The following is a 20,837-nucleotide window of genomic DNA, read 5'->3' on the forward strand; positions in this document are numbered from 1 at the left end:
ATCCTTTCCTGGGACCACTGAGGAGGCATCTGGGGGGCTCTATAAAGAATAACTCATTCCACAAACCAGCAGAGAAAACACAACTTCTTGACTGAGTGGAAATGGACAAGACACTTCCCAGGCACGCTATGTGGCGGCCTTTCCTGCAAATGCCTCAGGAGACATGGACCCCTGCAAGGCCCCTTCTACCAGGGTCTTGAGTAATTTGGATTCTTCTCTATCCCCAGGCCCAGAAATAGGACAGGCTATGGATGAAGGGCCAGGAGCCAGGAGCAGAAAGGCAGAGATGATTCTGTAGTTAGGCTGGGTCCCAAGCATGAGAGTCCAGAAGTGGAACATTCTAATCCTGTCTAAGCCCTGATGGAACCAAGGCTCTGCAACCACATGAGCCACCTGAAGAGAGCAGGGATCTTCATGGACATTCAGAGGCAGGCAGTGAGGTAGAGCCAGGCCCTCAGGTTCGGGACTATCAAACGTTAAAATTTAGAGCAGACAGCAGGCCTGGAAGTTACAGACAGGCTGGGTAGGGAAGTGATGAGACAGAACAAATGAGACACCATCTTTGTTACCCAGCTTCCTTCCCAGAGCTTCCCAGTGTGGGGTCCTCTCTGGGTTCCCTCATCCAGTCCGAGAAGCTGCTCCAGCCTGAGGCCCGGTTAGCTGGAGAGAGAGCATCAAGGGCCTGTAACTACAATGAACTGCACATAGGCATGGGCTGAGCGTGCAGCCACCATCCTCCCAAGTACCAAAGGCAGCAGGAGCCCCTGAAAGCATAGGTAGATATTTCCTTGGTCCTGTTAACTTAACCTCTAATCCTGGTCCCCGATACAGGCTGTCATCTGGCTCCACTGGCTCAGCCTCAGCAGGCCCAGGACAGCTTTCTTGTCCTGCGGCCAGAGCTTTTGTTCATTCCTGGGTAAGGAGTAAATCACACTTCCCCTTATGCTTTTGCATTGAAGATGAATGAGAACTTCTGGAGACAGTGGAAAGAAGCAGCAGCTTCTGGAAGGCAGATCCCAGGCTCCAGACTGTGTAAATGTCAGAGTGGCAAGATCAGCTATTAAGTCTCCAAGTCACTTACCATTCACACATCCATCCATGCATCCTCTATCCATCCATTCATCCATCCACCCATCCTCCAATTATCTGGCCCAATTTCCTTCTTTTTTCCTTCCTTCCTTCCGTCCCTCTTTCCTCTCCTCTTTCCTATATTCCAAGAAATATTTGTCTAGAGTCTGCCATGTGCCAAGTTTCTCGGATTTGGCAGTCTTCTTCAAAGCATGAGAAGCCACGCAGGAGAAAATTTAGTCCTTCATTGAGCCCAAATCAGCTCCTCTGTGCCCTGAGCTTCTAGCACATACAGAACTCTCTATTTAGGGCTACAAGGAAGGAGAGTGGAGGTGGGGACAGAGAGAGAAACAGAATGATTCCTAGTCTGAGGTTGCTGAGTGCCCCTACTTTTTTTGAAAATCTCACATGGTGCAGGAAGCAGGGAGGAGAACCCAAGTCTTAGGTTTACACTTTGAAACTCCAAGTTGCATATTATAAAGGGATATTGTATCAGCCAAGATGCATTAATAACAGGAAGCAGAATATTCTGTTGCAATGGTTGCCTATTTGGTATCCCTGCTTCCAGGCTTCTCCCCACCAGTCTGCTCCTCACCAGGATCACAGTGATGTTTCTACAGTGTCCCTGTCCTTGTCTCTCTCCTGCCTGAAGTCCTTAATTGGCCCCATGTCACCCACAAGCCAGAGGTCCAGCTCCTTGACATGATCAGAAGGATCTTCATCATCAGACCCCAGGTGCCTCTTCCACCCCATGTGCGTCCCCTTCCTGTTGGAATGTGTATTTACATTCCAGCAATATTGCAACTATTTACGACTTGCTGAGCGCTCCATGCTATCTTATGCTCCATCCTTTGGCGTATGCTTATCTTTCTACGGGAGGTTTTTTTTTTCCATTACTCAATTTCATATGCGTCTTTGAACTGGGCATATTTGTCTCCTGTGCTCATCACCTTGCAATTTATTTGCTCACGTCGGTCTTTCTTACCAGACTGTGAGCTGCTTGGTGCAAAGACTGTGAGTTATTCATCACTATGGCCCTATGCCTGGTAGAGCATCAGTACCTAGAAGGCACTCAGTCTGTATTTGTGGGGTGAATGGATGGGTGGATGGATGAAGAGAGTCTTACAAGAGAAATGGGATAGCTTTGGGACCAGATGGGTAATGTATCCATGTAACAGACCCCCAGAGAAGACAACAAATGGCCTCTTCCTGAAAGCTCAGACTTCTGAGGATGGGAGTAAGCCAGACAAGGTATCTAGTCAGGAATAGGGAAGTTGGGATGATATGGTGACCTGCTGTGGGACTGACTTCCTGTTTCCTCTAGATAAGAGCCCTTGGAGAGACAGGCAGCCAGAAACACCTGTGCTTCCAGGGTAAGGGTGAGCACTCAGGATGACTGTGGAGAGGGAGGCCCCTGATGCGCACTTCACTGTGGACAAACAGAACATCTCCCTCTGGCCCCGAGGCAAGCCACATCGCTGCTGAGAACTTGCTCCGTGTTCTGTGTGCAAACCTGCCCTTTGCTGCTCCTTCAACACACATTTTCTTCTTCTTCCAGCAGAGCCTCCTCCCAAGTCCGGTCCATCTCTGCTCCCGGGGAAAACACCCACAGTCCGTGCTGCATTAATCTGCCTGACACTGGTCCTGGTCGCCTCCATCCTGCTGCAGGCCGTCCTTTGTAAGTTCTCATGTTCCATCGTCTGGGCTTAGCCCCTCTCTCTGGCCAGCTGGCTCCCTCCAGATCCAGACCACTTCCCTGCTCTCCAGGTTTCTCCTGCCTGTGGCTTTTTCATTTATCTCTTTCCTCCTCTTTCCATGTGCAGTAACAGCGTGTGCCGCCCCCAGTACGGTGAGCTGATGCTCTTTCCCTCCCAATTTCTGGGAGATTATTGGGATCAGCATTTGCACATTGGTGCTTAAGGATACATTCTTTTGTCCTCAGGAGACATTCATCTAGTTTTCATCCTGTGCTATTTTCTCCCCGTCCACCCCCCAACAATCTGAGCTCTGCTTCTTGGATCTGGAGCCTTGTGGACAGTCCTTGACAGTGCAATGTCTCCTGACCCTGTGAAGGACCGAGCCTCATTTGTCATTGGCCCCAGCTCACGGGATGGAGAGCCTGGCCAACAAGCCAACAGATCTCCATGACCCAGTCCCCTCACCAGGACCCGTTCGTGCTCTCTTCATTCTCCTGTCCCTATGAAGATCACATGTAGGGAGCCTTCCTGCTCATTTGATGTTGCGTGGTTTATCTTTCTTCCTCTTCTGGCTCTGTCAGGCTTCATGGCCTTTGCTGCTGGCAGAGCCTTCTTCCTCCTGCCAGGGCTCCAGGAAGCAGAGCAAGGGGACCCGAGAAGCTGTTGGGTTTTGTTTTCTCCCTCTGTGGCCTCGGGAGAAGGCCTCTCTGTGGTCTTAGACTTGCAGGCTCTGAGCAGAGTCCCCCTTGCCCCATCCTAGACCCCTGGCCTCTAACATGGCATTTTCCTCAGGGCTCGCCTTTGAGCCTCTTGGTTTATCTTTGATCCTCTCTCTGGTACCCAGGCCTGGGACCTAAGCAGAATGTGAAAGTGGGTGGGGCAAGGGAAGGGGAGAAACGGTTTTGTAATCTCCTTTGCCGTGTTCTCTGGAGAAGAAGCTACTTCTAGGTTAGTGGCTGGCTCTTCCCATGGTCACAGAGGGGTCCATGGACAGATGTGGGGGAGTGTTGTTATCCTAGCAGATGGCCACTGCAGGGGTTTCTGAAAGCAGAGGGATGGCAATCAAGGGGTGGGGTCCAGGGGGAATCAAGTTCTGGGGAAAGTGACAGAGCTTATGGAGGGCACCCTTTATCAAATGTTCCCTGAACACTCAGAGAAAATTCAGGAATGGTTTCTAACCCCTGCTTCTGCTTGCCTGTGAAATCTTCTCACAGAGAGCCTGTGTTTCATCAGTCTCCCCATTGTCTGTATCCACCTGTGTTCTTGGCACATGGTAGGTGCCCATTGCACGTTTGTTGTATGTTAACGAATGATTGGAGGGTTGGGGTGGCCCATTGGACTGTCTTGGTTCTTTGGGAAGCTTCAGCCTGTTCCTTCCCTTCCCTTCCTTTGATCAACCTGACAACACCCCCACTCCTGTCCCTGGGGCTCCCCTCAGCTGACCTCCTGACTTTCTCAATCCTAGATCCCTGGTTTATGGGCACCATATCAGATGTAAAGACCAATGTCCAGTTGCTGAAAGGTCGTGTGGACAACATCAGCACCCTGGATTCTGAAATTAAAAAGAATAGCGACGGCATGGAGGCAGCTGGTGTTCAGATCCAGACGGTGAATGTGAGCCTGGGTTATGTGCTTTCTCAGTTCCTGGAGTTAAAAACCAGTGTGGAGAAGGCCAACGCACAGATCCAGATCTTAACAAGAAGTTGGGAAGAAGTCAGTACCTTAAATGCCCAAATCCCAGAGTTAAAAAGTGATTTGGAGAAAGCCAGTGCTTTAAATACAAAGATCCGGGCACTCCAGGGCAGCTTGGAGAATATGAGCAAGTTGCTCAAACGACAAAGTAAGTGACTCAGAAAATTACACTGAAGCTGACCAGCGGCCCATGGAATCTTACCTGTCCCAGACCTGAGGTCACTGGGCTGGTGGGTTGGGGAGGAGAGGGGGGAAAAGAGAGGGGCAGCCATGGGCTATGAAGTTAAGGAGAGAGGGCTTGAGGTTGGGGAGGACTTAGGGGCTATTAGGAGAAAAGAGACCAGGGTCCAGCTAGAGCTCCCACACAAAAGTGCAGAATGTAAAAGCATTAGGGGATGTCCACTCTGGTCCATACCTAGTCATTTCCCACCAAGTTCCTTTCTAGAGTCCAGGGGCTCAGCCACTTGTCATGACTGAAGCAACTCTCCAGTTGCTTCCCCCTCATGGGAAAGACACTCTTTGTCCATCCTCTTGCATTCTAACCTCCAGTCTCCAGTCCCAGAGACTCTATTAGTCTCTGTCTGACGTTCAGGATTTAAAAGAGTGTCCCTAATCCCCTACACAAGGACCCAAGGACACCAGAGCACAGCTCCATTTGCTGCTGTCTCTGAGACCTCATTCAAGTGCCCCCACCACGCCAGCATCCCAAGAAATCAAGAATACCAGCATTCACTTTTACCTCTTGTTCTCTAGATGACATTCTACAGGTGATTTCTCAAGGCTGGAAGTACTTCAAGGGGAACTTCTATTACTTTTCTCTCATCCCAAAGACCTGGTATAGTGCCGAGCAGTTCTGTGTGTCCAGGAATTCACACCTGACCTCGGTGACCTCAGAGAGTGAGCAGGTGAGTGCTGTGCCTATGGGCTCTGGGAAGGGGGTGTATGAGCACTGGGCCAGGGAGGATGGGCAAGATTATACTGCGTGAACAAAAATCTCCACATATTGATGACCTAATGAAGAAGGATTAGTTCTCAGTACCATGTCCAATAAGGGCCGGCAAGGGGGCTGTGCTCACTGTGGCTACTCAAGGACCCAGGCCCAAGGAGTCTTCATCTTAACATGTTTCCACAATTGCTGGGGCAGGAAAAGGGAACTTGACATATTGTGCAAAGCCTCTGCCCAGATTTAACATACCTCATTTTTGCTTACATTTCACTGGCTTAAGTTACGTTAATTAAGTTAAGTAAGTTATGCAGTACTCCTGGATTGGGAGGATCCTGGATTCCAGTACTCCTGGAACAGGGCAGAGAGGAGCTACTTTCCATGTGCCCAGAAAAAAAGAAATATTTGTGAACAGCATTAATGATTCCACATGACTCAAGAAGTCTCCTGCCTCGTGAGGCAGAAATTGGGCAGGCCCTTTTCATCTGGGAGGTGGGATAGCAGAGCTGGTCAGAGTCTGGGCTCTAGAGTAGTTCTAGAGCCCTAACCTTGCCATCTAACTAGTCCTAGCAGCTTGGGTGGAATACCCAACTTCACTGGGCAAACTTCACTGGCCCTCACTTGATGAAACACGCATGGTGATGGCACCTGCCTCAGAGGAAAGGAGTGAATGCATATGGACGACTCAGCACAGTGCCGTATGTGGATTCAGGGCTCATTTAATTCAGGTGTTGTCATATAAACCATTCTCTTACGTTCCTTGCTCTGGAGTTCAGCTGAGGCCTTCCTGTGCTTCAGCACCTGCTTCCTGAGTGGCAGAAAGGCTTGAGTCCTGAGCTTGTTAGCTGCAGAGCAGGGACGCATCGTAATCCGGAAGATGAAATCTGGGCTCTGGGCAAGGGCAGGAAGAGGCTTGAGAGGCCAGTTTGTGCAGTGCATCTGTGGGTCAGGGCTGTCACTGAGCGCAGGTGAAGAACACCCAGAGACAGGTGATGAAGCTCCAAGTGTGGCCGCACCTCTGCTTATCCTGTCTTTCCTACAGGAGTTTCTGTATAAAACAGCGGGGGGACTCAGCTACTGGATTGGCCTGACTAAAGCAGGGATGGAAGGGGACTGGTCCTGGGTGGATGACACGCCATTCAACAAGGTCCAAAGTGCGAGGTAAGCCCCTAGAGCCCTCCCTGCCAGCCTGACTTTCCCCGGCCATGGCCAGGGCATGAAGGGAGTGGGGGCGATGTTCCCCATGAGACAGGGTTTCTGATTCTTCCCTGTCCTAGGGTGACAGGAGCATTGCAACCAAGATCGAGCGCAACCCTGTCACTAACTGGCTGTGGACCTGAGCCCTCCACGCCCTCTGGGGTTTGGCAACAAGGCCTTCTACCTGGCCAGTTTCGGGGATCCTGCCATGAGTCTAGGTCTTCACAGTGTGGGTTTGTGTAGGGACTTGAGAGCGGTGGGTTGGTTTGGCCTAGACTTGGGGTGTGTGAAAGCTTAGAGGTCAAAGTCTCACCAGTCCCCTTCCTCTTAGGCTTGGGTGCAGACATTTGCTATGCCATTCCCTAGGACTAAAGCTGGGGTTGAGTTACCTCATTTCTTCACTGGAAATAAGTTCTTCTTGGTTTCCCACTTTGTAAATCCATCTTTTTCCCCCCTCTTGGTAGGTTCTGGATTCCAGGTGAGCCCAACAATGCTGGGAACAATGAACACTGTGGCAATATACAGGCTTCCTCACTTCAGGCCTGGAATGATGCCGCATGTGACATAACGTTTCTTTTCATCTGTAAGCGACCCTACGTCCCATCAGAACCGTGACAGGACAGGCTCCCAAGCTCACTCTTTGAGCGCCAACGCTTGTTAAACATGAGGAAATGCCTCTTTCTCCCACAGACTCCAGGATGACTTTGCACGTTAATTTTTCTTGTCCCACAGTGGCATTCTGGAGTTCATCTGTCTTAGCTGGAAATTCTCTGACCTCTTGGAGGCAGCTGGAATGGAAAGGAGAATTCAGGTTAAAGTGGGAGGAGTGGGTAGAGAGGATTTAGAAGTTCCAATTGCCCTCCTAAGGAAGATCAAGACCCGTAATCGGGGACAATATCCTGGGGTTTTCCACTCTTTCAGAGAAGCCTCAGCTTCATCACATCAAAGTTACTTCAGAGCAACCAAGCAATTCTCCTGATATTGTCATTCAGGGCTTTTCTTGGCCAAGCACCCTACAATTTCCATGTGTCTGCTTAGCTGTGCTGGCAGCTAGCAGCTGGCTGTGTCTGCAGTGCAAATAGCTCTGTTCTTGGAAATCCTGCTCATGGTATGTCCCCAGTGGTTTCTTCATCCACATCAGACCCGTTCTTCTCTGGTTCAAGTCAGCAGCTGACACGGACTTGTATCTCCTTCAGAGCTCGGCCGGCACCCAGCCTCCCTTCTCCTTCCACTCCCTTAGTACACTGGAGTGCGGAGCCCTGCCTTCTGCCCAGCTTCCATCCAGCCTCTGTCCTCACCTCTCCGGCACCTCCTCCTCCTTCTGCATTTCCTGTCTTCCTGTGTCTTGTGCATGGGAAGCAGCCTTCAGTGCCTTCCTGAATTCACCTTCCAGCTTCCTCAGAATAAAATGCTGCCTGGGTCAAGGACTCACTCCACGTGCACTTTTTCATTTATGGTTGTCCAGGTGAATATGTGGGAAAGGCAGTCTCCTCTGCTGGACATGAAGTTCTAGGGTATCCTCAGGAAACGTCTGGGGAGTCAAAAATAACAAGGACTAGGGAAGTTCCAGCCCTGAAAATGCCACAAAATGTGACCAGTACTTATCTCTAGTTTTTATTAAAATAAAGTAGAGAAAGGTCTCCAATGTCACGATCTTGGTGATCTTTCTTCTTGGGTGTTCACTGGACAATCTTCTAGTCTCTAGCTCAATTCCCAAGAACGAGTCTCAGCAGGTTCCCCACTCTTCACAGAGACCCAGTTCCACAGGCATCAGTTCCAAATCCCAAGTCCAGTGGCTGAAGCTGGAATCCAGGAAGCAGCCACCACAGAGAGGAGGGGAGGGTGGAGTGAGCACAGGTCCTCATTAGGGTCCTCAGGAAAAGATGCTTCATTAAATAACTGTGACCAGCAGTATGTTGTTCTGGGTGCAAATGGGTCAGAGCTGAGGGCACAGGCTTGCATTGTAAGACCTGAAATACCATGTGCTGCTGTGACATTTTATGCCTCACAGGGCCCCAAAGGCCTAACCCTGAATTCCCTGCCTCTCTCCAGATATATCTTTGCCTTTGGTCCCCACCTGGCTAGTTCCCTATCATCTGGACCAGCTGCACTCCACCCAGTTTTCTACTTAATGGGTTTCACTTCTCTGCCAGCCTGAGAAACTATTCAAACAAGCCAATCACATCCTCCTACAGGAACCTGGGGCACCTCATCCTTTTGTTACTACAAGGCCTGCCTCCCACAGCCCTGGCTAGTTCACTCTGCTCCTGAGGGTGACCCCGTGTGGCCCTGCGTGGCTTGTGATATCTTTCCCCACTAGACTGTATTTGTGACTAGTAAACTGCTGCCAGTCTCACCTGCACAGTGTTAAATGTCGTGTTTTGGCCATCTTGTCCTATTTAGGGCAGGGGATCCCTCCCTCACTAATGGAGGAAATGGGCGGTGACAAGAACAAGGCTGATCGGGGATCTCTGGTTGGTTTTGGCAAAGAGATGAGCTGGGAAAATCAGACCATTTCTCTGGGAAAGAATTTGAACCAGGAAATAGCAAGGGGATGAGGCTGTTAACAGAAAGAAGTTGAGCTGGAAGGCCCCGAGTTAGAGAAAGGCTGGAGGGGCCGTCACGGGGCATTGGAAGAAACTAGCAATGAGCAGAAGCTATGAGGCAGAGGAAAGACATGAATGCAGGCCAGGCACGGTGGCTCATGCCTGTAATCCCAGCACTTTGGGAGGCTGAAGTGGGTGGGTCACCTGAGGTCAGGAGTTCGAGACAGCCTGGCCGACATGGTGAAACCCCATCTCTACTAAAAATACAAACATTAGCCGGGCATGGTGGTGGGCGCCTGTAATTCCAACTACTTGGGAGACTGAGGCAGGAGAATCACTTGAACCTGGAAGGCAGAGGTTGCAGTGAGCTGAGATCTCACCACCGCACTCTAGCCTGGGCAAAAGACTCTGTTTCAAAAAAAAAGAAGTGACTGCAGAGGATTATAGCTGGCAGAGAAAAGAGAACAGCTCAGAGGAGTCGCAATGGAGGTCCCGGAGGGCAGGCTGAGGGGCTCTGGCTGCTCCTGTTCCCAGGGCTGCCTCAGATCCTCCCAGCCCTTCTGATCTTCCTGGTTTCTGTGCATGGGGAGCTTATGAGGCTGTGCTCCTGACCCCAACCATTGCTTTTTCTTGAAACTGAAAGAGCCTGAGTCAGTGAGGATATGTTTTTATCTGGAGTCTGTGCCCCAGCCTGGACCCAACAAGTGCAGCATTGCCTTGGCTTCCTCCCTTGAGGAAGCTGGGACACTTGTCGCTTTGCTTTGTCATGTGACCTTGGCTCCCTCCCCCACTGTATGCATACCTTACTTCTCCAGGGAGGTCGCTACGTGGGCACCTGCCCTTCTGCTGGCAGTGCGGCCTCGCCCAGGAAGTCCCACCATTGATAGTGCTCTAGTCCTGTCTCTAGCAGGTCTGGGGGCGTTATCAATACCTGGCCAGCTCCTCGGATCATGGACCCCACAGTATTTCTTGTGAAATTATGGGGATTTTTCCATTGTCAGGTGAAAAGTTGGGAGCCAGGGACAGGTGAGAACTTTTTCTCAGTCATCTTCAGTACTTATTGTATTACATTAGTTGTTTTCTTTCTTTTTTTTTTTCTGATTTGGCAGGCTAACAATGCTTGACATACCCTCTTTCAATGTTGCAATAAAATACTCTTGAAAAATGTATCCTTTTGTGTTTGAACTTGACTCACCCCTACTGACCAACTAGTCCTAATGCTTGTGAACATGTACTATAATATTTTATTTTTCTGTTTTTATGCTTTATTGATCTATCTATCTATCTATCTATCTATCTAATTAGTTCATTTTCTCTTTCTTTGTCCTTCTCTCTCGCTTTCTCTTTCTCTCCTCTTTTTCTCATATTGTATGAGCTATGCTTTCTTTGCTTTAATTTTCCCAGTGCTTTGGAAGATAAACCATTATTTGGGTGGCGTGTGTGTGTGTGTGTGCGCGCGCACGTGTGTAGTTGCCTAGCACTTTCCCTTTTTCCTACAAAGCACCCTGGCTTCTGGGATTATTGGCAATATTCCTGGCATTGTTGCCCTGGTTGGGGCTGGGCCCTGGGCATGGGGGCTGCCATTGGCTCCCTTGGTGACCCCACCTGGCCAGGGCTCCAGGCAGCCCCCAGCAGGGCAATGCGTTGCCTCCCTCAGAGATTTCAAGGCCTCCTTTCTCTCTACCTCTCTGTTCCCACCCCAGACCTCCAAGAGCTTCCCCTCCTATCTGTCCCAAGGCAACTTTCTTTTTTTTTTCAGGTCTCAGAATGAATCTCTGTTTTTTGGGGAGAAAACACAGGCTACCCAATTTATGATAAACTCAGTGTGTTTTCAAAAACGAAATTTTTATTGTTCTATGGGAGCCTAAAGCGAAAGGATTTCCTAAGGCTTCCTGAAGAAGAGGCACATAAGCTGAGCCTTGAGAGATGAGCAGAATTGAGGCAGAGTGGGATGGGGAGACAGACGAGGAAAGAGAGAGGAAACAGAAAATGCAGAGAAGGAGTGTGACAGGCCTGAGGCAACAAGAGAAGTCCAGTCTAGCTGGAGTGTGGTGTGAGGTGAAGCAGGGGACAGGCAGCTCTTGGAGGGCCTTCAAAGCCAGAGGAGGGGTTTTGGATTTTATTTGAAGAACAAGGAGGAAACATTGAAGTGTTTTAGGCAGATGAGTGACATCTGTTTTTTACTTAGTGTTGAAGAAGCGTGACAAATGATTTGTTACATTTGAAAGCTTAAATGCTTCCAGGAATAACAACATCTACAGACAGGCAATAGAACTATGTCACTGGAAAACATTTGTCACACTCTTGTGGTTCTTCCTTTATCCTGAGCAGCTTCTTGTTTTAGGTATCTTCCTGTATTTTGAATTCACCTTCTCAAGTTAGAAGCAGAACTAGCACTTACAGCCTTCCTTGCAGAAAAGTGCAGGCATGAGGCTAGATGCTTTGGGAGGCCCTTTGGGAGGCCAAGGCAGGAGGATCACTTGAGGCCAGGAGTTGAAGATCAGCTCGATCAACCCAGTGGGACCCAATCTCCACAAAAAATACAAAAAAAATTAGCTGTGTGTGGTAGTGCGGACTTACAATCCTAGCTCATCGGAGGCTGAGGTGGGAGGACTGCTTGGGCTCAAGAGATTGAGGCTGCAGTAAGCTGTGATCACACCACTGCACTCTAGCCTGGGCTACAGAGCAAGACCCAGTTTTAATTTAATTAAATTAATTAATTAATTTATTTTTAAAGTGCAGTCATGTGACCCAGGGACCACCAGTCAGATTCAACCATGTGAGACCTTCGATTTGTCCTGTTGGTTTTTCAGAGCTCAGACTAGATTTAGTGCTGCCTTTCCTAGAACCAGGTCAGTGTTCTTGGAGCATTCCTCCTGCCAGCAGAGACTCTAAAGCTTGACTCTGGTCTTCTGAGATTCCATAATTACTACTTATGTCTTTTTTTAATTTTGATTTTTTTGAGACAGGGCCTCCCTTTGCCACCCAGGTTGGAGTACAGTGGCACAATCATAGATCACTGCAATCTTGAACTCCTGGGTTCAACCGATCTTCCCGCCTTAGCCTCCTGAGTACCTGGAAACTCAGGTGCGCACCATCACGCCCAGCTAACTTTTTTTTTTAATTTTAGTAGAGATGAGGTCTTGCTATGTTGCCTAGGCTGGCTTCAAACTCCTGAGCTCAGGTGATCCTCCTGCCTCAGCTTCCCAAAGTGCTCTGATTACAGGTATGAGTTGCCATACCCAGCCATCCCTAATATCTTTTAAATACCTTTTTAAGCTGGGCTCAGTGACTCATGCCTGTGTTCACAGAACACAGAACTCAAGGAGAATCACTTGATCACAAGAGTTTGAGGCCAGCCTGGGCAACATAGGGAAACCCTGTCTCTACAAAAAAAATACAAAACTTAGCTGTGTGTGGTGGCGTGTGCCTGTAGTCCCAACAACTCAAGAGGCCGAGGTGGGAGAATTGCTTGAACCTGGGAGGTCAAGGCTGCAGTGAGCTGTAATCACGCCACTGTACTCCAGCCTGGGCAATAGAGTGAGACCATGTCTCAAAATTTTTTTAAAAAACTTTATATTATAGAATAGTTTTAGCTTTACAGAAAAACTGTGAAGATAATACAGAGAGTTTCTATATACCCACCCTTTCCCATTCCCCCTATTGTTAACATCTTATATTAGTACGGTACATTTGTCACAATTAATGAACCAATATTTAACTGAAGTCCATACTTTATTCAGATTTCATTGGTTTTCCCCTAACATCCTTTTTCTCTCCTAGGATCACCTCCAGAATACCACGTTACATTTAGTCATCATGTCTCCTTGGGATCCTCTTGGCTGTGACATTTTCTCAGACTTTCCTTGTTTTTGATGACTTTGACAGTTTTGAGAAGCCCACTGGCCAGGTACTTTGTAGATTGTCCCTTAAATGGAATTTGTCCGGTGTTTTTCTCATGATTAAATTGGGGTACCGAGTTTCAGGAGAAAGACCATGGAGATAAAGGGCCATTCTTATCACATCCTATGAAGGGTACATACCATCAATAGAATTCATTACTGTTGGTGTTAACCTTGATCTCCAGGCTGAGGTAGTGTTTGCCAAGTTTATTGACTCCAGAGTTACTCTTTTCTCCCTTTTCCTGTACTGAACTTTTTGGAAGGAAGTCACTATATGCAGCTCACACTGAAAGAGTAGGAAGTTACACTCTACTTTTCTCAGAATGGGATATTTACATAAAATATTTGGACATTTTCTGCCCTAGAGACTTATCTATTTGTTTACTTACTCAGACATTCATTTATGTCAGTATGGACTCACAGATATTTCTCTTACACTTTGGGTTATAATCCAATACTACTTTATTTGTTTTGTTTTGTTTTGTTTTTGCTCAAATTGCTCTGGCTTTGGCCACTGGGAGCTCCTTCATTGGTTCCTGTGTCATTTTGACATACTTCCATCAGTTTTTTTGTTTTGTTTTGTTTTTGTTTTTTTGTTTGTTTATTTGTTTTGGTTTTGTTTTTTTTTTTTTTTTGGTAACTAAGCATCTCCTTACTTTCTGGTACTACAAGATGCTCCAGGCTCATCTTGAGTATTTCCTGCCCCAGTTCTAGAGTCAGACATTTTTCTAATGAGCCCTGGTTTCCTTTTCTTGGAGAATGGTGTTAAACCAAAACCTGGGTGCTGTGTGCCTGTTGCTATTAGAACATCATTGCCTCTCCCAGCTGAGAGAGCTAAGTAATATTTGTGTGTACACCTAATTTTTTTTGAAAAGATCATTATGCTTGTACCATGGTAACAGGACTTGAGAGGGGGTAAGGGGGTAAGAGGAGAGGGCACTCCCCTGCGCAGTGTAGGGGCCCAATGTGTAGAGTGCAGAGCCACCATCTGCTGCCTTTTACCTCCTGTTTGTTGAAAACTGACCTTAGAGAGGAGGGCACAGCAGGAATGAAGGGTGAAGACACCCATTTCTGGACTATCAACAGCTCTACCTGAGACCCCAGTGGTGTCTGCCAAACTCCTTCTCCACCACATAGAATGGGATGGGAGCTGCTGCAGGTGCCTCCCTAGAGGCCCACACACACAGCAAGAACAGTTAGGAGACAAATGGAATAAAAGCCAGGTGAGATGGTGGTTTGCATTCAGGCCTGTAAATGTGATGAATTGTTGTTGCTGTATTTTGTGGAGTGTAAAATCAGGACACTTTGTACTGCTGAATACAAGTGCTCACATCATGTCAAGAAGCTGTCCCTACTATTAAATAAAATGTCCTGGATTAAAGAAAAGAAAACAATCCACCTCTACCTCTCTCCCTCTCCTGGCTCTGGCTCCCTCTGGTTTGGCTTTAGTCCCAAGTAGACTCTTTCTTTCTTTTTTTTTTTTTTTTTTTTTGAGATGGAGTCTTGCTCTGTCACCCAGGCTGGAGTGCAGTGGCACAATCTTAGCTCACTGCCACCTCTGCCTCCCAGGTTCAAACGATTCTCCTGCCTCAGCCTCCCGAGTAGCCGGGATTACAGGTGTCTGCCACCATGCCCGGCTAGTTTTTGTATTTTTAATAGAGAAAAGGGTTTCATCATGTTGGCCAGGCTGGTCTCGAACTCCTGGCCTCAAGTGATCCACCTGCCTCGGCTTCACAAAGTGCTGGTATTGCAGGCATGAGCCACCATGCCTGGCCAGTTCTGGTATTAATGCCCATTTGTTTTTGTCTGGCCAGAGAACAGAGAGCCTCTCAGTGAAGACATAGCAACCCCCTGGTTTTTCTCCCCTGCTGGTAGATGGTGTTCCTGTGGGAAATAGAAGAGCTAGGGCCCAGAGGGTGGGTGGGGAGGCCAGGGAAGAACTATGCCCCTCTCCTGGCCCAGACTCTGACCTTCCAGCTGGGCAAGGGATCCGCAGAGTTCTGCCTTCAAGGTTCCCTCAGCTCTCAGGCCACAGGAGGAACTAGGTCCTGAATAGGTCCAGCCTCGGCCTTTCCTGTGTATGGGGAAACAGAAACCAAGACAAGCCTTTTCTTTTCAGCCACCACCCCCGGGTGTCTGATGGGCCTCTAGGGAGGCACCTCCAGCAGCTCCCATCCCATTCTATGTGGTGGAGAAGGAGTTTGGCAGACACCACTGGGGTCTCAGGTAGAGCTGTTGATAGTCCAGAAATGGGTGCCTTCACCCTTCATTCCTGCTGTGCCCTCCTCTCTAAGGTCAGTTTTCAACAAACAGGAGGTAAAAGGCAGCAGATGGTGGCTCTGCACTCTACACATTGGGCCCCTACACTGCGCAGTTCAACACACACACACACACACACACACACACCCCATCATGAACTGGGTGTGGGCCACCGCTCCCTTCCTGCCTGCACATCCCCTGCCCACAGGGCAACTTGCTTGCCGGGCTGACATCAGCCATGCATGGCGCAGGCTCCTCCTGGGCCAAAGCTGTTCTCCTGGCCCGGTCTCAGAGAAGGCACGTTCCATGTGGCTTCTCCACCATTGTGGTTGGTCTGCAGTGTTGTTAGTCGGCAGCTGGGGACATATAAGAGGCTGACCCCAGGATCTGTGTAAAAGACATGAGAATGAAACATAGGAACGGAGGGTGAAAGTAGCAAAGAAACAACACAACACGGATGGAACAAGCCATTTGCAAGGTTGTAAGTGAGTTTGTTTAAGAGTTGCTATGATGGTGTAATATGTAATTAGACTTTTCAAAGTGAAAGAAAATATGATTTATTTCAAAAAGACTGTGACCGTTTGAAGTAATGGAGACAAGAGGGAACCAGAGAACAAGAATCTGCTGGTAACCCCAGCACTGGCTTTTAGAGGGGTTCCTTGACCAGCCATGGGAATATTGGTTCTGTTCAGCTGGTTACCCCTGTGGTGGGGACAGGGACATCAGGCTTGCACAGCTCCATGGCACTGTCCACTGGGATGCCTCATGCCTTCTCTTCTAATGCTAGGCCCACCCAGCAGCAGGAACCCCCTGAAGCAGTATCTGTTCCTGCTAGAAGGGATAGGGCTCATTGAAAGCCACATATTGGCCCCAGCCTGCTCTACAGATTCTTCTGAGTTAGTCTTGAGAAACTGGTCACCTCAGGAGGCATGGATCCAATCAGCTAAAGTTGGGGTCTGCTTGATATTTTCTGACACCACTTCTGACACCAAATGTGTGCTTTTTCCTGACACCAGCCGGTTTTCTGACACCCGCTGGGCATCCAACAATTCAAACAGATTCTAACACTAACTTCCAGAGTTAGCACAGATCTCACAGGGTAAGGCCTCAGTCCCACAAGACTGCCCCCCTTCAGATGCCAGCTACAAGTGAGGTAGTGACCCCACTTCTGCCTGTTCAACTACAAATTTGGGGGTTCTGGCTAGGCAAGGTGGCTCATGCCTATAGTCCCAGCACTTTGGGAGGCTGAGGTGGGAGGATCACTTAAAGCCGGGAGTTCCGGACCAGCCTGGGGAATAAAAAGAGATCCCATCTCTACAAAAAAAATAAAAATAAAAAGTTAGCCAGGTATGTTGACACATACCTGTAGTCCCAGTTATGCTGGGGTAATGCTGGATGCGGCAAAGGCTGGGATGATGGGGCTGAGAACTGAGGATCACTTGTGTCCAGGAGTTCAAGGCTGCATTGATCTATGATTGCACCACTGCACTCCAGCCTGAGTAACAGAGGGAAAGAAAGAAAAAATTAGAGGGTTTCTGCAACAACCTCTCAGTTTTCATAATTCATGAGAACAATTCACAGAACTCAGAAAAACACCGTATTTACTATTCGTTTCTTGTAAAGGACAAAAACAGCCTGATGAAGAGGTACACAGGGCAAGGCCCAGTGGGGGGTCCCAAGTGCAGGAGACTCTGTCTCTGTGAGTCACCGCACAACACCCTCCTGGCATGTGGACCACCAATCCCAAAGCTCCTTGAATCTCATTTTTCAAGAGTCTTTATAGCCCAGACCCCAGGCCGTCTCCGGTACCTGGAGGTCTGGGAGTAGGGAATGGGAGTGGGTGGCTGAAAGTCCCAATCTTCCAAAGTCTAATCCCATGTTTGGTCTTTCTGGGACCAGCCTCTAGCCTGAAATTATCTAAGGGTCCACCCTGTGTCACCTCATTAGCATAAGCCCAAGGGTAGTCCTAAGGGGCTTATTATGAATAACAAAAGACACTCCTGTCACCCAGGAAACTCTAAGGGTTTTAGGAGTTCCGTGTCAGGAACTGAGATGAAGACCAAATATATTTTTTTACAGAGTTGTCCCTAGGTATCTGCGGGGGATTGGTTCCAGGACCCCCACGGGTACCAAAGTCCACAGATGCTCAAGTCCCTTGTACAAAATCATGCAGTATTTTTATATAACCTCCGCACATCCTCCTGTATACTGTAATTCAGTTGTGAGGCCCCAAGTTGCTGGTCACCTTGCTTCCTCCTTTGACCTGCAAATATCAGCTGCACTGACCTGGCCCCTCTTTTACCTGACTCCTTTTACTTAAGAGGTTCTGGGGCTAGAATTAAAGGTCAGCCATAGTCATAAGGATGTTTTCTACACAAAGCTGAGACCCCCTTCCTAGGTGGCCAGTCCCAGCCCCCAGAGAAGAAGAGGTGTGTTTGGGGTTATGCTGGATGCGGCAGAGGCTGGGATGATGAAGCTGAGAACTGACGGGAAGGTGCTAATGGGAAGAGGAAGAAAATAGGGCAGATGGGTATCTGGGAGCCTCTAGGGGAGGGGCCCACTGGGGCGGGTTTCTGCAGAGTCAGGCAGGGAGGGAGGAAGAGCTGGGAGGGTGGTCAGGACCTCTGTCAGGAGCATATAAGTGTGGGTGTCTCAGCTTTGCTTCCACTGCCATTGGTCCACAGGATGGCCCTTCCAGGCGCCAGTGGCTGGGAGCAGTGCTGGAGGATCAAGGAAGCAGAGATGGACTGTGAGGCAGTCCACTTCTGCACAGATAACCAGTGTGTCTCCCTGCACCCCCAAGGTGAGAAAACTGGGGCCCCAGCTCATGCTCAGTGAGGGATTAGCCTGCCTGTCCTTTGGCCCTCTGCCATAAGGCAGCTTATTGCTGTCTTTTTGCTCTCCCCAGACCCTTGTCCTTGGGGATGCAGACCTGGCAAGAGAAAGGGGATGAACTTTGAATTCAGATGGTCCTGGCTTGGAATCCCGGCCCTGCGCACTGAGCTGGTCCTGTGAGGCCTCCCTCCCTTCCTTTCTTCTTTCATTCAAACTACACTTTTGTTGCTCTGTGCCAGGTTCTGTGCCCTGTGCACCACCAAAGCCTCCTTGAGATTTGGAGAGCCACCGCTCTGTGTTGCTACTATACCCACACCTAGCTCTGGTGAACAGCCCAAAGTGTTTCGTCTTCCTTCTCCATAACCACTTGTATGATAAGCATGGCAGGGGGTTATCATCCCCATTAGACAACCCAGGAGAGGGAATCAGAGAGGCTGACTGTGTCTCAGCCTGCACAGCACCCTCTCACCTTGGACACTGGCTTCTCCCCTGCAGGGGTGGACTCTGTGGCAACGGCTCCTGCAGCCCCCAAGATACCGAGGCTCGTTCAGGCTACCCCGGCATTTATGGCTGTGACCTTGATCTTCTGTCTTGTGACTCTCTTTGTAGTGGATAAGCCCCCAGGTGACCCAAATCTCACTGACTCTCTCTCCTTTCAGCACAAAGTCCCCAAGGGCCCCAGACGCACACTCTCTGGGCCTCTCTGCTCCTGGAAAGATAATTCCACCTCCAGCTCCAGGCCCAAGCCACAGCTTTCCTGGGACCCGATAGAGGCCACTGTCCAAGGGGGAGTCTCCCAAGAACTGAGGTTCATGAGGGAAACCCTGGGAGGGTCTTTGCTGCTATCTCCCCGGTTCTGGAACACTACCGCTGTGTGGGACAGCATATCCTCCCAGGCTCAGGGCTGGGGATTTGCTGACCTGGAAAAATGGAATGTCTCAGTTCAACAGCACACAAGACCTGTGCCCAAGCCTGTGCAAGCCGTGATTCTGGGAGACACCATTACTGGGCATTTACCTTTTGAACCCAACAGTGAGGAGCCACAGTGGGGGTGGGGTGCGGAGGGAGCTGGGGCCTTCAGATGCTCAGACCCTAGGACGAGCTTCTCCCCCAGTACCCCCAGACCACTGAATGGGTTCCACCATCCTCATAGAAAGAGACAATTTTTTTAAAACACAGTTTTATTGAGGTTTATGGTGTACATATTTAAAGCACACAATCTGATAAGTTTTGACATATATATGTGCCCCTGAAAGCATCACCACAATCATCATCACATAGTCATCCTCCTCACCCCAAAGTTTCCTTGTGGCTCTTTGTAATTCCTTCCTCTCCCTTCCTTCCCTCATCCCTGGGCAGCCACAGATCTACTTGCTGTAACTATAGATTAGTTTGCTTTTTCTAGAGTTTTATAGAAAAGGGATCATAGAGTATGTACTCTTTGTTCTTTGCTAGTCAGGTGATTTGCAAATGTTTTCTCTCAGTCTGTGACTTGTCTTTTCATTCTCTTAACAAGATTTTAATTTTGATAAAGTCTAATTTATCATTTTATTTCTGTTATGGATTATTCTCATGGTCTCGTATGTGAGAAATCTGCCTAATCCAAGACTACAAAGATGTTCTCCTTTGTTTCTGGAAATTGCACAGTTTTTAGTTTTTGTTTTTGTTTCTTGACAGAGTCTTGCTCTGTCGCCCAGGCTGGAGTGCAGTGGTGTGATCTCGGCTCACTGCAAGCTCCGCCTCCTGGGTTCACGCCATTCTCCTGTGTCAGCCTCCCGAGTAGCTGGGAATACAGGCGCCCGCCACCACGCCCGGCTAATTTTTTGTATTTTTAGTAGAGATGGGGTTTCACTGTGTTAGCCAGGATGGTCTCGATCTCCTGACCTCATGATCCGCCTGCCTCGGCCTCCCAAAGTGCTGGGATTACAGGCGTGAGCCACCGTGCCCGGCCCAGTTCTTAGTTTTACATTTAGGTCTCTGCTTCATTTGAGTTAATTATTGTATAATGGTGTGAAATGGATTGTTCCAGCACCATTTGTTGAAAAAGTTATCTTTCTCCATGAATTGCCTTTGCACCTTTGTTGAAAATCAATTGTTCATATGTGTGGGGGTCCACTTCTGGATTCTCCATTCTGTCGCATTGACTTGTTTGTCTATCTTCACAAAGCAGAATCTTTGACTGAACTTCCAGTATCTTGAAAGGTCGCCTCTCTTACCTTAGCACAGTGACTGAGGTCTCACACATCTACATAGGCAGTGCATGAGAAATAGTACATGGATGCTCCAGAAAGGGTCCCTGCCAACTTGGGTTTTTCTCCCTATTCCTGAGGGGAGACTGGAATCAGAAGGGGATCATGGATGTGTGAGATTAGGTCCTAGTTCGTGAGGTGAATAAAGGATATTAGCAGGACCAGAGGTAGATGCATGTGAAGTTGGTGGGAAAAACCTTGCAGATTAAAGGGGCTGCAGAGTCTCCTTCAATGACCCCAGTGCAAGGCCTTTTACTCAGGTTTCCTGTATCCTCGAACTGTTCTGTAGGGACCCTTGCCCTATGTAACACTGGGGGTGCTGGCTCTTTAAAAGGCCATCTCAGCTGAGGTCCAGTGTTAGTTACCTGGAGGGCATGGCTTGCCTCTCTCATAGCCCTGTGGGTTGAAAAGGGTACTTCCTCCCGGCACACCTATTTTGTTTTGTTTCT

At 48.8% G+C, this 20,837-nt stretch overlaps 1 protein-coding gene across 1 annotated transcript; it reads left to right on the plus strand.

Moving 5' to 3' along the window:
• Positions 1 to 2,420: 2,420 nt before the first annotated feature.
• On the plus strand, positions 2,421 to 8,029 carry LOC129461766 (C-type lectin domain family 4 member K). Its single transcript, XM_055241105.1, has 6 exons — positions 2,421 to 2,533; positions 2,630 to 2,746; positions 4,231 to 4,605; positions 5,211 to 5,362; positions 6,443 to 6,561; positions 7,062 to 8,029. Exons 1-6 carry the CDS (start codon positions 2,461 to 2,463, stop codon positions 7,210 to 7,212), a joined length of 987 nt encoding a protein of 328 aa, XP_055097080.1. The 5' UTR covers positions 2,421 to 2,460; the 3' UTR covers positions 7,213 to 8,029.
• Positions 8,030 to 20,837: the final 12,808 nt, after the last annotated feature.

This window comes from Symphalangus syndactylus, chromosome 14 (assembly GCF_028878055.3).
Source record: "Symphalangus syndactylus isolate Jambi chromosome 14, NHGRI_mSymSyn1-v2.1_pri, whole genome shotgun sequence".
In the NCBI taxonomy this organism is placed as follows: Eukaryota; Metazoa; Chordata; class Mammalia; order Primates; family Hylobatidae; genus Symphalangus; species Symphalangus syndactylus.

Bases quoted from the DNA above. Each gene is read 5' to 3' on its own strand.
- LOC129461766 (XM_055241105.1), top strand. From the start codon at position 2,461: ATGACTGTGGAGAGGGAGGCCCCTGATGCGCACTTCACTGTGGACAAA. The intron at 2,534-2,629 runs GCAAGCCACATC...TTCTTCCAGCAG, and splicing joins CATCTCCCTCTGGCCCCGAG to AGCCTCCTCCCAAGTCCGGT. The intron at 6,562-7,061 runs GTAAGCCCCTAG...CCCTCTTGGTAG, and splicing joins AACAAGGTCCAAAGTGCGAG to GTTCTGGATTCCAGGTGAGC.